At 36.9% G+C, this 18,134-nt stretch overlaps 1 protein-coding gene across 2 annotated transcripts in view; it reads left to right on the plus strand.

Moving 5' to 3' along the window:
- CNTN1 (contactin 1) overlaps positions 1-18,134 on the plus strand; it is a 322,132-nt gene that overhangs the window by 142,728 nt on the left and 161,270 nt on the right. For both annotated transcript variants that reach the window (XM_006865302.1, XM_006865303.1), the window contains exons 13-17: positions 803-984; positions 10,260-10,384; positions 11,045-11,162; positions 13,528-13,678; positions 17,459-17,586. In XM_006865302.1, coding sequence (XP_006865364.1) covers positions 803-984; positions 10,260-10,384; positions 11,045-11,162; positions 13,528-13,678; positions 17,459-17,586 — 704 coding nt within the window. The remainder of the gene's footprint in view (positions 1-802; positions 985-10,259; positions 10,385-11,044; positions 11,163-13,527; positions 13,679-17,458; positions 17,587-18,134) is intronic.

Here is an 18,134-nt window from a genome sequence, read left to right on the forward strand (position 1 = left end):
ATAGGATAACTGTGGGACTGCTAACAACAAAGTCAGCAGTTCAGAGCCACCAGCCACTCTGTGGGAGATTCTATGCTCCTGAAAAGATTTACGCCCTCAGATATCCTATGCAGGATTGCTATGAGTGTGACTCAACTCGATGGCAGTTGGTTTCATTTTGGAGTATGTGCTAAATATAGCTGTAAATTGTTCAAACATAACATTTCTCAAATTGCATGAATATTAACAATAAAATATTTTGTTAAATCTTTCTACATTGAATTACATTATACCTGCAATATTATTAGTAAACTGAGCAGAAGTTTTTTTAAACATTTTTTTTCTTTTCCCTTAATTATGACTTCACTCTCAAAAAGGGATCGATATAGGATCACAAATACACATTACCACAGTTAAAACACCAGAAAATTTGACAAAAATGGTGAAAATGACAGTTCTGATTAAATCACATGAGAAAATTCAAAAAGTAGATAAAGCAAAGAGTTTTAGCCTTGTAGGTATAAATACATGTAAACTGGGCCTATAAAAAACATTTTTGTTGTTATAACTACAGGAATATTTTTATAAAAATAATAAATTCTGCTGAAACACTGCCCTAAAGTTTTCTAGAAAGTCATCTTGGTTTCACCCCTATGACAATGTGAACTAGTGCAGTTAACACCCCCTTAAGGCACCACTATATAGAAAAGCATTAATTTTATACAATTTTAGAAAATGAATGATGTAAATATTTAGCCGTAAACATACAGTAATTGTCTCTTAAGCTTTGTGGATCTTTAGCACTTCTGTCTTTTGTTTAAAGTCCTGTTCCTGATATCCGGTGGCGGAAGGTCCTAGAACCAATGCCAAGCACTGCTGAGATCAGCATTTCTGGGGCTGTACTCAAGATCTTCAACATTCAATTAGAAGATGAAGGCATATATGAATGTGAAGCTGAGAACATCAGAGGAAAGGATAAACACCAGGCAAGAATTTATGTTCAAGGTCGGTATATTAGTTTAATAATCTAGAATTTATATTTAGCAGTTTCCCATACTCGAAAGATTAGTACATACTGATTGATAGTTTTAAAAGGAGTAATTTAAAACCATACAGAAAGATGGAATATTTATGTTGTATCTTATTAAGTCACAAATATCAGTCATAGAAGCTACTAACTTTACCATTAGTATAATTAAGGAAAATGATGTTTTTGATAATTTTTAGAAATGTATCATTAATGTACCTTATTTTTATTATAGGACAGCCCTTTTCATGCTATTTCTTTTCAATACCTTTTTGTTTATAACAAAACGTATGCATTGTGACTTAGTTTATAATACAGTAATTTTCAAACATTATCATGCATAAATACTAGCTGAAGGGTTTGTTTAAAAACAGACTGATGGCCCCAGCCTTAGGATTTCAGATTCAGATTTGTTGTGGGACCAAAACTTTGTATTTCTAATAAGTTAGCTTCAGATGATGCTGTAGCCCCTGGATCTAGCACCACCTTTTAAGAAGATCTGGTCTATTAATTCATTTTTCATTGACACAGTATTCTTGGTACAATGCTTGATTATCATCCATTTAAGTAAGCTTATACAAGGGCCTTCAAAAAATTCCTACAGAAATTCAATTATCTTTTCATTCCGTTTTTCCATGAACTTTCTGAAACCCACAAATGAGAAAACAAAATTTTTGTTTTTAATTCAGACGACACTTAAAAAAAAAAAAAAAGGCTAAAATCATTTCTTTATGTTTCACAATGTGGATCTTGGTAGTCACGATTCAGTAAACATCTAAGGCTTCAACTAGATCACTAATTTAAAGAATAAACATATCTTGAATAGCTATTCAGAGCCAGGCACTATGATAGCATCAAGAGTAGTTAGGTAAAGGAAGCATTCTTACTGCCTCTGAGGAATTCATACAATATGCAAACAAATTTATATAAGTCAAAAACCCATTATCTCGTAATTCCATTTTTCCATAACTTTTGAAGTTCCCTTATATATACATGCAAATAAGCAATTTTAAAGAAAATTGAGACATTTGCATGGGATTTTGATAAAGCATATGTGGAGTCACCTTAGCCCTATGAAGGAAATTGGTGATGAATATACTGGTCGCTATGGGTCGGAACCAACTCGATGGCACATAACAACAACAACAATACTGGTGACGATGCTTAGCCAAATTGGAATACCACAATGGGTCAAGAGCAACCCTCCTGCCTACTCTGAGTAACAAGCCCCTCCCCAGACCCCCAGGCCTCCTTTTTTGCAGAGATGAATGAAGTAAGTCACTCCATTTTCTTAGTGCATACAACTTTTCTGCCCTGATCTACTTAGAGACCACTAGGATGAGCTGCATTCCACCTTTACTTATCAACTTCATTCTTTCATGTGGAGTCCAACTTCAATGACTCCCTAATACTCACCCAATTCTGCATATTTTGTATTCAGTCCCATCTCCTATACATTCTTAACTTCTGAAATCCCTGCACTGTGCTTTCCCGGACACACAATCCACCAGCTAGCTGCTAGTCACTAGCAGCAGAATTGCTTATATTCTTGACTTCTACTCTACATGTCCACTCATCTTTTTTATTCTGCCTGAAACATGGCTTTCCCTTAAAAGCACTGCTTCCCTTGGGGACCTTTTAGTTACTGACTTTTTTTCATCCACAGCTTTCATCTGCCTACTTTGATCCTCATTACCATTTTTAGCCCATCATCCTCTCTTCCTTTTATCATTCAGTTGGCATTCTTTCAGAATCAGATTTTACCATATACTCCCCTTCTGTGGCAGAGAAATTAGTAAATCCTACTTACTGCTCTACAGTTGTCACTGTTCACAACTCTTACTATCAACAACACTATTTTAGATTTAATCCTTGTCAACATCAAAATCCACACACATTTTTTTAAAATGGCTTGACTTCTCAGTTTCTTGAGATCTACTTATCCTATGACCTTGTTTTTCACCCTGTCTCAACAACCCAAACACAAGGCCATATCTTATACCTCTTTGTTACCCCAAATTACAGTCACTTTTAGAATCTTAGTTTTGAGTAAGCCACTCACTCACTCTCTGACCAACCCCTCCTATCATTCTAGTTTCCTTTCTGTTGTTGTTAGATGCCATAGACTTAGATGCCACAGACTTGGTCCGTACTCATAGTGACCTCTGTAATAGAGTAGAACTGCCCCTTTGGATTTCCTTGGGGAAGTTTCTTTCTTTCTTTCTTTCTTTTTTTCATAACTGTAATAGTTATGGTAGCAGGTCACCAGATTTCTCTCACAGAGAGTGACTGGTGGCTTTGAATAGCCAACCTTTCATTTAGGAGTGGTTTTAATTTATGAACCACCAGGATTCATTTACTCTGACTCCTGTAATCCTATAAATCTACTAGGAACTATAATCACATAGCCCTACTGTGTTTTAACTGTCCCTCACCACTTGTGACTCCTCTCCACACCCTCATACCTTTCTTAAGTCTGTCATCGATCATTGTTTTTCTCTGCATTCCCTCTCAGATCACTCACCTCTCTATTTTGTCATATGGCTTTGGCTAAAGATTAATCTCTGGAAAAAAAGAAACACCCAGGACTTTGAATATGACTTGAGATAAGCACCACCATGCTGATTAGTTCATTTTAAATTAATCATGAATCTTTCCCAACTCAAGCTGGATTCAGAAGAGGACTTGGAATGAATGATGTCACTGCTGATTTAAGATGGATCTTGACTTAAAGCAGAGAATATCAGAAAAATGTTTGTGTTATATTAACTATGTAAAGATATTCAACTGTATAGGTCATAACAAATTACGAGCAGCATTTCAAAGAATTGAGATTCCAGACACTTAATTGTCCTTATGTGGAACTTGTACATAGAGAAAGAGGCAGCCACTCTAATAAAACAAGGGGATGCATTATGATTTTAAAAAAGGAAAGAATACATCAGGATTGTATCCTTTTACCATACGTAGTGTATATGCTGATGTAATAATCTGAGAAGCTTGACTATAAGAAGAATGTGGTATCAGGATTAGAGGAAGACTGATGAACAACTTATGATAAGCAGATGACATAACCCTGTTTGAAAAGGTGAAAAGAACATGACGCACTAATCGATGAAGATCCAAGTCTTCAATATGGATTGCACTTCAGCATAAAGAAAACAGAAATCCTTACAACTGGACCAATAAATAACATCACAATGAACAGAGAAAAGACTGAAGTTGTCAAGGATTTCATTTTTCTTGGATGCATAGTCAATAACCATGGGAACAACAGGCTAAAAATCAAACAACATATTGCACTGGTCAAATCTGCTGCAAAAGATCACTTTACATATTAAAAAGCAAAAATGTCACTTTGAAGACTAAGGTGCCTTGACCTAAAGCCTGGTATTTACAATCACCTCATATGCATACGATAGTTGTATAATGAGTAAGGAAGACTACCAATTATGTTGTTGGCAAAGAATATTAAATACATCATGGCCTTTCAGAAAAATGAATAAATTGGTCTTGGAAAAAATATAGCCAGAATAATCTTAGAAATAAGGATGACAAGTCTTCATCGCACATATTTTGGACATGTTATTAGCAGACAGCAGTCCATGAGAAGGACATCATGCTTGGTTAAGTTGAGGGTCAGCAAAAAAGAGGAAGACCCTCAACAAGATGGACTGATAAAGTGGCTGTAAAACTGGGCTCAAACATAGCAATGATTGTGAGGATGGCACAGAACCAGGCAGGATTTCATTCCATTGTACATAGTGTTGCTATGGGTCAGAGTTGACTCAGAAGCACCTAACAACGATAACTTTAAATGAATCCTCAATGTTGCCTGGATTCCTGGTGTGGCACTGTAGTATAAGCACTTGACTGCCATGTCGATTTGAAATGCAAGGTCAGCAGTTCAAATCCACCATCCACTCCTCAGAAACCCTAAGCAGGGTCGCTATGAGTCAAAACTGCCATGATGGCACTTAACAACAACAAATGTTGCATGGCAATTATAAGACATTATTCCATTTATGTCCCACTCTTAGATAATTGTTCCCTGTCTTCACTCCTTTCTTCACACCCATTATGCCACCTCTACCAGCTTTATGGAAGAGTCCTGGTGTGGCACTGTGGGCTCATGTGTCAGACTGCAAAGTCTTTTGAACTGCAAGGTCAGTGGTTCAAGCTTACCAGCTGCTCCTTGGAAGCCCTATACAGGGTCTCCGTGGGTCAGAATCGACTCGACAACACTTAACAACAACAATCAGCTTTACTCTCAGCTGATAACTGTATTTCCTATTCACAGAGAAAATGAGAGTAATCAAATGAGAACTTCTTCAAGTACCTACCACACGTGTATCCATTCATTAACTGCACCTCCTCTTGTGTTTCTGATTACTATAGATTCAGTCATTTTCTGCCAGAACCTCTATTGTGTAGACTCCACCCCTCTTACTTATTTAAGAATATTGCACCAGCAGAAGCAGTATTTACTCTTCACTGAATTATCCTGTCAGTGAATAGTGTCTCTTATGTCTTCCTTATTCAAAGCCCCTCTTTTCAACTCCATCCTCAGTACCATTTCTCTTCTTCTTGTCCACCCAAATAATAATATTCTTTTTAAATCCTGAAACATTTGTATATATGGTCTAAACATTTCTATTTTTTCTTAAATGCATTCCAATTTGATTTTTATTTCCCATCTTACCACTGCATTTGTTTTTTCTAGTTTACCAAACAACAGCCAAGTTACTAAAACTGATGGTCAGTTATCAGTTGGATCTCACATAATCTAACAGCAGCAGTGGACATGGTTAATCCCTGTTTTCATCATGATTTGCTTTCTCTACTTGATATCTAGAAGGCCATACTTTATTAATGTCCTTGTACCGACTCTCATTCTACTTTGCTGAGTCCTTGATTGCTCAAGTTTGGGTCTTTGAGCCTGACTTCTCTTTCAGTCACTCCATTACATTCTCATTCATGCCCTGGCATTAAATACCATTTGTCTCCTGAAAATTTAGGCAGCTCTTCCCCTTGAACTCAATAACTATATCTAATTGCCTTGAAATCAGTCACTTCTTGAACTTAAGGACAAAATGGAATGAATGTGTTATTTTTATCCTTTATGAACTTGTTCACAATAGTTAAAGACAACTTGTATTTCTATTTGATCAGATAAAATCTTTGGTTTTGTCCTTGTTTTTTAAATTTTTCTCATGCCCCATACCTCGTTTATCAAAATATCTTAGTGCTTATTCTCAAATATGTGTGGGAAAATGACACACTACTCTCCTATTTATCCATATCAGTCTCATCTGTTTCCTGGATTGTTCATGTAGCATCTTAATAGATCTTCCAGCAAAGTTGTATCCTATAGAAAATCTTGACTTTATCTATACTGCTTTAAAGAGATTGAGTGGCAAAATATTCTGGTTAAATCCCTTACATATTAAAATAAAAGTTACCAACCTTTACCTGTTTTTTAAAGCTTATACATCTGTATTTATTGAACACATTAAAAAAAACTGTACTCTAAGTATTCAGCACAGAGAAGAATTTCAAAAACTGCTTAATATCTAGTTCCTTTGAAAAACCAGGGTTTAAGAGCAAATACTTATAGGATATCATTCAAAAAGACTGTTACTTCTCCTTTACTTATGAAGTATTCTAAATTTCATTTAGAAATTTAGAATCAAACCATCAGAAAGCTACATAATCAAATATTTTATATACTGTATCCAGATAATTTAGTTATTTACTCTTCTCACTGTATTATGTAATGTGACAACTCTTTGTCACCTATGTGAGACCAAGACAGGAGAGGTGCCAATATCCCTGGATTTATTCATTGCTAAGATGCCATACCAAATAAAATTACTACCAATTAATATTAACATGGAGTGCTAGTGTGGTGCTGTGGACTAATGTGTCAGACTGCAAAGTCAGTGGTTCAAGCTCACCAGCCACTCCTCGGAAATCCTATACAGGGTCACTATGAGTGAGAACCAACTTGACAGCACTTAACAACAACAAAAATTAATATTAACATATTAACCAATACTAAGTTTTTAAAAATTATCACCATCTGTTGCAAACAAAATGTAATAGGTAAAAAAAAAATACTAAATCAGAATTTATATACTATAAAAATATGTATACATTTATACACCGTTATTGTAGTTAAGTGCCATCAAGTCGTTCCTACTCTTAACAACCCTGTATAGGGTTTCTGAGGAGTGGCTGAACTGTCTGACTTGTGAGTCTCAATCCAGTGCTGATCCCACAGTGCCGTACCAAGAGTCCATATTTATACAGTTATGCATATATAGAATGTTGATGGGTGTTAGTGAAATCCTAAAAGTGTTTTATATTATTTTTTTATTTATTTGATGTTAAATATTCAATATATGATAGGTATGCTACTTTTGTCATGAAATCAAAATAATAAAATGTTTTATTTTCAAAGAAAAGAAGAAGAAAGGCTATCATCTATTCAGAGCCCTGATGTTGCACTGCAGGATAAGCACTGGAATGCTAACTGCAAGCTTGGTGGTTCAAATGCCCCAGCTGCTCCTCTGAAACCCTACCTAAAGTCACTATGAGGAGGTGGCACTTAACAACAACATCCTCTACTCAGCATCTTTCCCTGCTAAATCTTTCTTATATTAAAGGATTCCTGGTGTGGCACTGTAGGATAAGCACTGGACTGCTAACAACAAGATCAATGGTTCAAGCCTACAGTTGCTCCTGAGAATCTATACAGAGTTGCTATGAGTCAGAACCAACTGAGTGGCATTTAACAACAACAACAACTTTTTGAGGATGGTGCAAAAGTGGGCAGCTTTTTGTTCTATTGTACATAAGGTTGATGGCACCTAACAACTATAGCATGTGAATTCGTTAAATTAAACACTTAAAAAGATCAAATGATCATTTGCTTGCACACACTCTAGGATTATTTTTTAATTGTTTTTAGTTTTAGGAAATTGTTAGCATTTTTTTCCTTTGGTTATCAAGTAGAACAGATGATAGAGTGTGAGGCTGACAATCCTTGGACACCCTATACAGGGTCGCTCTGAGTCGGAACAACAAGAACCTATGTTGCAGTGTGGACCTCCATAGGGTTTGCAGGGCTTTTGGAAGCATACTATCATGTCTTTCTTCTGAAGCACTATTGGGTGGGTTCAGCCACCAACCTTGAGGTTAGTAGTTGTGAGTCAAAATTAACTGGATGACAACATTCTATTTTGTTTTGTTTTGATTAATTCAACACCATTTCTCCTTGCCCAAACACCTTCAAATTGCTAAACTTAGAAACAAAATCTCCTTGCTGGCTAAAAAAATAAATAAACAAAAATAATGTGAGACTCAGATCAATTCCACTTATGTATGTATTTTACAAATCATAATTACTACATGATAGGTAGTTAAGGAGCTCTGGTAGCATAGAGGTTACGAGTCAGGCTGCCAACCTCAAGGTCAGCAGTTTGAAACTACCATCTGTTCCACAGGAGAAATATGAGGCTTTCTGCTCCCATAAAGATTTACAGGCTTGGAAACACTGTACAGGGTCTCTATGAGTTGGAACCGACTCCATGGCACTTAACAATAACAACAGTATGTAGCTTATAATACTGTAAGAGTATTTAAGTGACCAAATCATGTTTCCATTTCTATAGTTAAGATGTTACAGTGGCTTACTGTGAGACCAGAACCAGCTAGTATTTAGTTGCCATACCAAACTGCTCTGAAGGGAACCACAATTGAAGGTCCTGCACGTTATTGTTGTTATGTGCTGTCAAGTCAGTTCCGACTCATAGTGACCCTACATAAGGTTTCTGAGAAGCTACTCCTGGGTTTGAATCACCAACCTGTGGTTAGCTGTCCACGCTACCAATCTCTCTTAAAGTAATCACATTAGAATGTCATGGATAGGAAGGAAGAAAATGTGGAACAAAACTCAAAATCAGAAAAAAAAAAAGACCAGGCTTACTAGTTAGATAGAGACTGATAGAACCTCAAAACTATGATCCTTGGTTATCATTTCACATCTGGAACTTAGTTCATTCCCGTAGATCAATTTTCATTCAAGCAATGTTGTTGTTGTTAAGTGCCATCTAGTCGATTCCAACCCATAGCGACCCTGTATAGGGTTTCCAAGGAACAGATGGTGAGCTTGAACCACCGAACTTGCAGTTCAAACAACTTTGCAGTCTGACGCATTAGCCCACAGCACCACACCAGGCAACAGATTGGTATGAATGTGTGTGCTAGTGAGGTATGCACACTGTAGAATGGTTAAGTATTTGAGATCAAAGGGGCAGCATTTAGCCAAGGGCAGAATTCAGAAGGGTTGGAAAAGGAGGGATGAAAACAAGAAGCACAGGGAAGAAGTGGGATAAGGGATGTTACATTGAGAGAATTGCAATTATTGGAATGAAATGAAGTACATGATTTGTTTAATGTAAAATGGATGATTTGCTCTATCAAGTTTCACTCAGTTCACACTTAAAAACTAAAGAAATATATGTTACATTGGCAACTTGCTCACATTTCCATAAAAAAGAAGACAATATGCACCTGAGAAAATGGGAACAAAATCTGAGTCTTTATACAATACTCAATAAACATTATCATAATCAATTAAAATGAAATACATTAAAACCTCAGTAGTTATTTTGAAAAATTTATAAGAAAAATAAAAACTATTTTACTGTTATTAATTTGCTTTCTAATAGAAAATGATTCACAAAGAGGAAATATATAGTTGCCTCATTAATATTTACCTGAAGATCTAACGATCAATAATCATGTTGCTAAATGCCGTCAAGTCAGTTTCAACTCATAGCAACCCTATGTAGGTTTTCCAAGGAGTGGCTGGTGGGTCTGAACTGCTGACTTTGTGGTTCAATGCCCAGTGCTGATCCTATAGCGCCACTTGGGGTGTCAGTAACCATGTTGTTGTTGTCCGGTGCCATCAAGTCGGTACCAACTCATAGCAACCTTATGCACAGCAGAACGAAACACTGCCTGATCCCGGACCAACCTCACTATTGTTGCAATAGAATTCAAATAATATCTAATGTATCATTCTTCAGAATTGCTTTTGTTGTTGCTGTTAAGTGCTATTGAGTCGGATTCAACTCATAGCTACTCAGTTTCTGAGATAAAGTTAGCTAAATTTAATATTAATACTCAAGATGTTGATGAATGTTGAGACTTACATTTGTCATTTACACTGTTCTTTACTTTTTAGCATATCCTGAGTGGGTAGAACATATCAATGACACTGAAGTGGATATAGGCAGTGATCTCTACTGGCCTTGTATAGCCACAGGCAAGCCCATCCCTACAATCAGATGGCTGAAAAATGGATATGCGGTACGTGTGTTCAAATACCTTGCTCTTCTTGACATGTTTGCTAACATTTTAGAGATGTCCTTGGGTAAATTTAGCATAATAGTCATTATGTTAAGGATACTTGGGCCCTAAAATACAAAAGTTCCATTAAAAAAATTTTTTTTTTAACTTAACAAGATTGAACATGAAATATCTTCCTTGAACTTAAGCAACTTCCTGTAAATCTTATCTCTACCTTCTCTCTCCCCCTGATTTTTTCCTCTGTTCCTCTTTTCTCCCTCTTCCTACTCATCCATTTTTACTACCTGATATTGTCCTATTTTTCTTGCCACTGTTTCCCTAACTCTGCAGAAACAGAGACAAAATCACAGTGCTAAGTCTTAACCTTTAGCTCTGGGGACAAGTAGCAGCAGGGAGATCCTTCTCTATCTTCCCACTGTAATCTCCTAGCTGGGCCAAGGGGGCAAATGTGTGAACTCTCAGCTCTGTAAGATGAATAGACAAGAACCAGTGAGTATGGTAAGTGGGTTTTACTTCCCCATTCTATGAAAATCCCAGTCCACTTGCCGTAGGACACTGTGGGGGCAGATGAAAATAGTGTATCTAAATTAAAAGACAACAAAACCCAAATCATTTGTTTAAAGTTTATGAAGAGTATGTTTTATTTTGCTTTTCTTTTAGTATCATAAAGGAGAATTGAGACTATATGATGTGACTTTTGAAAATGCTGGAATGTACCAGTGCATAGCTGAAAACACACATGGAGCCATTTATGCAAATGCTGAACTAAAGATCTTGGGTCAGTATCATCTCTAATTTCTGTTAGATATTAAACAAGAAAACAACACACACACACACAAGTGTAGATCATGTTAAATTGTTGTTGTTGTTAGGTGCCCTCGAGTTGGTACCGACTCATAGTGACCCTATGCACAACAGAATGAAACACTGCCCCGTGCTGGCCCAATCTCACAATTGTTGCCACGCTTGAGCCCATTGATGTTGCCACTTTGCCAATCCATCTCACTGGGGGTCTTCTTCTTTTCTCTGACCCTCCACCTTACCAAACATGATATCTCCAGCAACCGGTCCCTTCTAACAACATGTCCAAAATATGTTAGAGACAAAGTTTGGTCATCCTGACCTCCAAGGAGCACTCTGGCTGCACTTCTTCCAACACAGATCTGTTTGTTGTTTTGGCAGTCCATGGCACTTCCAATATTCTCCTTCAACACCATAACTCAATAGCATCAGTTCTTCTACGGTTTTCCTTATTTACTGTCCAGCTTTCGCATGCATATGAGGTTATTGAAAATACCATGGCTTGGGTCAGGCGCACCTTAGTTCTCAAGCTGACAACTTTGCTCTTCAACACTTTTAAAAGATCAGCAGATTTGCCTAATGCAACATGTCATTTGATTTATTGACTGCTGCTTCCATGAGTGTTGATGGTTAATCCAGTAAGAATGAAGTGTTTGACTGCTTCAATCTTTTCCAATTTTTTTTTTCCTGTCTTTTTATAACCTTTTGCTTTTTTCATGTATTCTGTTCTTGATGTCATCCCACAACTCTTCTGGTCTTCAGTCACTAGTGTCTAATGCACCAAATCTGTTCTTAAGATAGTCTCTAAATTTAAGTTGGATACACACAAGATCATATTTTAGCTCTTTTGGAATTGTTATAATTTTCTTTAGCTTGAGCCTCAGCTTGCATGTTAGCAATGGATGGTCTGTTCCACAGTTGGCCTCTGGCTTTGTTTTGGCTGATGATATTGAGCTTCGCCATCGTCTCTTCCCACAGATGTAGTCAATTTGATTCCATGTATTTCATCTGTTAAGGTCTAGGTGTATAATTGCCTTTTACGTCATTTAAAAAAGGTATTTGCAAAATGCTATCATGTGTTCTTCAGCATCATTTCTAATAACAAGGCCACATTTTCCAAATACTGATTCTTCCTTTTTGTTTCTATTTTTTTGCATTCCAATCACCAGTACTTATCAATACTCCTTGATTGCATGTTTGATCAGTTTCATACTGAAGAGATTCTTAAACTTCATCTTCTCTGGCTTCAGTGGTTGATACATAAATTTGAATAATAGTGGTATTAACTGGTCTTACTGTTGTTGTTGTTGGTAAGTGCCATTGAGTCGGTTTCAACTCATAACAACCCTGCATATGGTTTCCAAGCAGTAGCTTGTGGGCTAGAAACACTGTTTTTGAGGTTAGTAGTCCAGTGCTAACACATCAGTACTCTGGACTTCCTCGTACACATATCAATATCATCCTATCACAGGCAGCATTGTACTTCAGTATAGATTTTGGAATATTATTTTTGATAACGAATGCTATGCCTGTCCTCTTTAAGTTGTCATTTCCAGTATGGTAAATCATATGATTGGATTGTCTGATTCGAAATGACCAATACCAGACCTTTTCAAGTTACTAATGTCTAAGTTATCTGTTTTTATGCATTCCATTTCATTTTTGATAACTTCCAATTTTCCTAGATTCATACTTCATGTATTCCATATTCTGATTATTAATGGATGTTTGCAGCTGTTTCTTCTCATTTTGAGTTGTGCCACATCAGGAATGAAGAAGGTCCCTAAAGTTTAACTCTATACAAGTAATTAAGGTCAACTGTACTTTGAGGAGACAACTCTTCCTCAATTGTGTTTTAAATGCCTTCCAACCTAAGAGACTCATCTTCTGGCAATATATGTGACAATGTACCATTGCTATTCATGATGTTTTTGACAGATGAATGGTGGAAATTGGAGTTAGTAGCACTTAATTCAAATGTGGTTGAGAGTATTTAGATCCTTTGTGAAATTGACACAAAACAACTGAATTAGATGTAAATTCCATGGTAAATGCACATATATACAATATTTTATATTGGTTCTTGTTTATAATATTCAATCAAGTTATCAAGAATTTTCTATTTGAATGTGTGAATTTTATAATATATAACATTTAACCCACTAAAATTATTAATGAAAATGTATTAGGTATGTAATGTTATTCTGGTAATATTTGATGGTATTATTCCTTTCTATTAATTGTTGATTTAAAAGGTTAATAAAAGATAGACACTATATTATAAGTGTAATTTTTTTTCCCTACCTAACAAAAGAGAAAAGTAATAATTTTTTTTCTTTTAGCTTTGGCTCCAACTTTTGAAATGAATCCTATGAAGAAAAAGATATTGGCTGCTAAAGGAGGAAGGGTAATAATTGAATGCAAACCGAAAGCTGCACCTAAACCAAAATTTTCATGGAGTAAAGGGACAGAGTGGCTTGTTAATAGTAGCAAGTATGTTTAAAGAACTTGAAGTCCAATTCTAAATAACTGTTTCAGAAAGTTTTATGTATTTTTTCTTAAAATTGCATTTTCATATTAAAATGCAAATGTTTATTCCAACTTTTCTGCAAAAAAGACAATATAATTCTAACATCAATAGAGACAGTTACCATTCACTATTAAGATGTTATAATTGAGATAGAATTTTTAAGATTTTGTCATTTTTAAGGAATTTTAGATACTGAAACTCAGACTGTTTTTCAGATTGTTGAAGGTCACTCAGCTAATGAATGGTATCGGTTCCTGGGAACAAAAGACAATTTAACTTTTTTTTTTCCTCTAACAATTAGCCCTGTATTTTTTTCATATTTGATGCAATTAGCCAATTCAATATTTAAATACAGAAACAAACAAGTTGATTTCGAAGTGCAAATCATCTTTTTTCTATTTTCTAAAATGGAGTCTTGGTGTAATGCTGTGGGATAATGTGTCAGACTACAAAGTCATTTGAACTGCAAGGCCGGTGGTTCAAGCTCACCAGCTGTTCCTTGGAAACCCTATATAGAGTCATTATGGGTCGAAATCGCCTCGATGGCACTTAACAACAACAACAAAATTAACAGAAAATTCTAATACTCCTAATGAGTAGATCATTGACTCATATTTTCTTGGCTTTGGCCAGGGGTCAGGGGGAGGTACACTGAGTAGTTTCTAAGATGAAGTTATTTGTTTAGTGAGTACTAAATTATGAAGAAGACAAAACCAGAATAGGGAAGCAGATAAATGGGACTTGAAAAGTGGGCAGGGTTATTCCAGGCAGTGAGAGCAATATATACCAAGGCCCTAAGGCAAAGGATATGGGATGTGTAAAGAATTCCAAGAACTAACCAGTGTGACTGATCTTTAGGGGAAAAAAATGGCTAATAGTTTTAAGATATGAAGCATAACCAAATATTTTACGCTAAAGGATATAGACTTCATCTTAGAACAACTGAGATGTGTAAATAAGGTATAAATAAGGGCAGAGTGAAGTAATTTTATTCTTAAGCGGTATTATATAAAAGAAATTGTAGGAACTAAATTTTCTTCATAATAATCCAATAAAGTAGGTAATATGCGTATTATTGTGGTATGATGAAACCTGGAAAATTAAAGTGACTTCCAGAAAAGATATTGATACTATTCAAACTGGAAGTTGAGTCTGTTTCGTGTTGGCATGGAACTGGAACATTTCAATACTTCTCTCTTCTTAGAGGATCACAAGTTTGATGGTGCATGAAGGAGGGGTGTGCAGGGCAGCATTTGCCTCCATGAATATATTAAATTTTAAGGTTCACATGTTTGGCATACGAAATTGATTAATATCTTTACCCAGACCCTTATAGTCATTTTTAAAAAAGGTTCAGATTTACTAAATTAATATAAAGACTTTACAAAAATGGTATTAGAAGAATCACTGTAAAAGGACTGGTCAGTGTTGAATTTGCTACTGAAACATCAATGATCAGACAATGAGCAATACAGAGACCTTGATCAAAGGGCAGCTCCAGTTTAGGTGTTCAGTCTAGCACAGCATTCCCCATTGCCTATTCAGTGATTACTACTTAAGTACTCAGTGAGTTTCAAACACGTAGTAGCTGTTTAATAAACATTTGTTTAGCAAATAAATAAGTTAATGTATGCATTAGGTGCTGGGTATACAGCAATAAACAAAGCAGAACCTTTGGATAATATTAAATAGAATGTCCAGGGAAATGTTTACTGAGAAGGTCCCATTTGAGCAAAACCCAAACGATTCAAGGAACACATTGTGAGATTGATCAAGTCTTCACAGTGCAATGAAAGGACTGACTTTTACTCTAGGTGAAACAGAAAGTCACAGGAAGGTTTTGAACAGTAGAGTAATATATTCAGACTTAGATTTAAAGACTAGCAGTGATTTACATGTGGAAAGAGATTATAGAGCAGCAAAACTATTCCCACTTCTCACTTATCAACATAATTAGGTTTCAAAGACCAGGTCTTTATGTATAAATCAGTGCTATGTAAAAATGGTGGATGACCCCATCACCTCACCTCCCCAACTGTACTATGAACATCCCATTGCACTCACCTGCCACCTCCCATTTCTGCTCTGCCCCCACATCACCTCAGAAGAGCTCAGCCCTCCCACTGCCATCTACAGGGGAGGTTTTCCCATCTTCCAGAAACAGAGTAGCCCAACTTCTGTCCCTCCCCATCATCAGAGCCTCCTTCTCCTATCCTCATTGAATTTTCAAGATCAGTGGCTACAGCTTATCCCCCAAATGACATCCAAATGTCCTCAGTGACTTTGTTGGGGGCACGGGGCTCCTTCTTCTCACGTAAGAGAGCCTGGATCCTGCAGAGGGGTGTGCACACTACTCAATGGGTCTCCCCCCAAGCCCCTCACCTGAACATCCTCTAGCTCTCATTGGACAATCCTGCTACCCCTCCTCTGTTCCCATGTCTCTATGAGAATCAATGGCAGTGATGACCCAGCCTGGCCTTTGTCCTTGCCCTTAAACTGCAAATGTCACTGACCACTCACCTGCCCTCCCCATTTTTTGTGCAGGTAGTTTACCCCTCCCCTACCTGTACCTTCCCAGGAAGGAGTATTGAGGAAGCAGATGGGGCTGTACAAATGCCATTCAGCTGACGTGGAGTACCAAAGACCTAGGGACCAGAAGATCCCAGTTTAGGACTCCTTCTGACCATGGACTAGCAAGTCCCTGCCACCATTTTTGCTGAGAACTGGAGCCAAACTTCAAGATCTTGCTTCCTTCCTGGCCCCTAGGATAGCCCACCTTTAGAGCACAGGTTGCCATTACCCTGGTCTCAGCCCCCCTGGGGAACCCAGGACCCTCTCAGCAGCATTATGTCACCACCAACCCCACTCAAACACCACCTCAACTCGGACCACACCCCAGTGGCTTAGGACAACTGTGTCCCTCTCACCTCTTGGGTGTTGAGATACTATGCAATAAGAACTTCCTGTCCATGTGCTCCTAGGGTCTACTGATCATGGATCCTGTAAAGGACCTTGACATTCTTGGTTACTGCCTATTGCACATCATTACTATGCAAAATAGTTGAATAGTAGATTTTTACAGTTGTCATACATGGCATATATTGGATAATTATGTTGTTTGTTGTTATGTGCCGTGGAGTCGGTTGCGACTCATAGTGACCCTGTACAGGGTTTCCGAGGCTGTAAATTTTTACGGGAGCAGAAAGCCTCATCTTTCTCCCATGGAACAGCTGGTAGTTTCGAACTGCTGACCTTGTCCGATTCGTAACCACTACACTACCAGAGCTTGAGGAGCAAGTGTTTATATGCAGGGAAACAGGTTAGAAAATTATAACAAGAGTTCATTGACTAGTTAACCAAGCAACTAGTTAATGTCAAGAAAGACTATTAAAAAAAAAAAAAAAAAGAAGCTAGAATGTTTCACTTAAAATCTTGGTATTACTATTGATTGAGTCCTGGTGTAGTGCTGTAGGATAAACAGTGGACCACAAGGTCAATTTGAACTGCAAGGTGGGTGTTTCAAACTCACCAACCGCTCCTCAGAAACCCTAAACAGGGTCCTTATGAGTCAGAACCAACTTGATGGCACTTAAGAGCAACAACATTATTGTCAATAAACTTGTATAAAATGTAATGATTGAAAAATAGACTGTAACCTATGACATGCAGTAATTAAGTATTTCATTACATTAATTTTGTAAATTATATTTTTGGTTTTGTTTTTTTTTTTTTTCCTTCAATAGAGTACTCATTTGGGAAGATGGTAGCCTGGAAATAAATAACATTACAAGGAATGATGGAGGTATTTACACATGCTTTGCAGAAAATAATCGAGGGAAAGCCAATAGTACTGGGACTCTTGTTATCACAAGTAAGAAACCATTCAATTAGTACTTTTTTATTTGATAGTGTTTAATTTATCCTGGTGTGGTGCTGTAGGATAAGCACTGGACTGAGAACCACAAGGTCAGCAGTTCCAACCCACCAACTGCTCCTTGGAAACTCTGTACAGGGACATGGTGAGTCCAAATGGATTCAACAACAGTTACCAGTAAGACCTATGGAGACCTAGGTGGCGCTATAGGATAATCACTGTACAGCTAACCACAAGGTTGGCAGTAGCTCCTAGGAAAACCTACACATGGTCACTATGAGTCAGAACAGACTCAGTGGGGGGACACTTAACATAGCAATAATAAGACACATGAATCAGCCTTAAGCCTCTAAACAGTCCAAGTATTGTTAAGTTTCCATTTTTAAACCTTCTGTGCAAGTCTCTTGCATGATGAAATTGTTCCTGGAATTCTAAGTTGAAAATATCAACTCCTTTGGTACAGAAAAGTAAAAATATACTGATTTTATTATTTAAATGTATCAAATAATAAGAAGTCTCATATTTTCTTAAACTGTGTTTGATTC

Source organism: Chrysochloris asiatica, unplaced genomic scaffold (genome assembly GCF_000296735.1).
Source record: "Chrysochloris asiatica unplaced genomic scaffold, ChrAsi1.0 scaffold00077, whole genome shotgun sequence".
NCBI classification, from domain to species: domain Eukaryota; kingdom Metazoa; phylum Chordata; class Mammalia; order Afrosoricida; family Chrysochloridae; genus Chrysochloris; species Chrysochloris asiatica.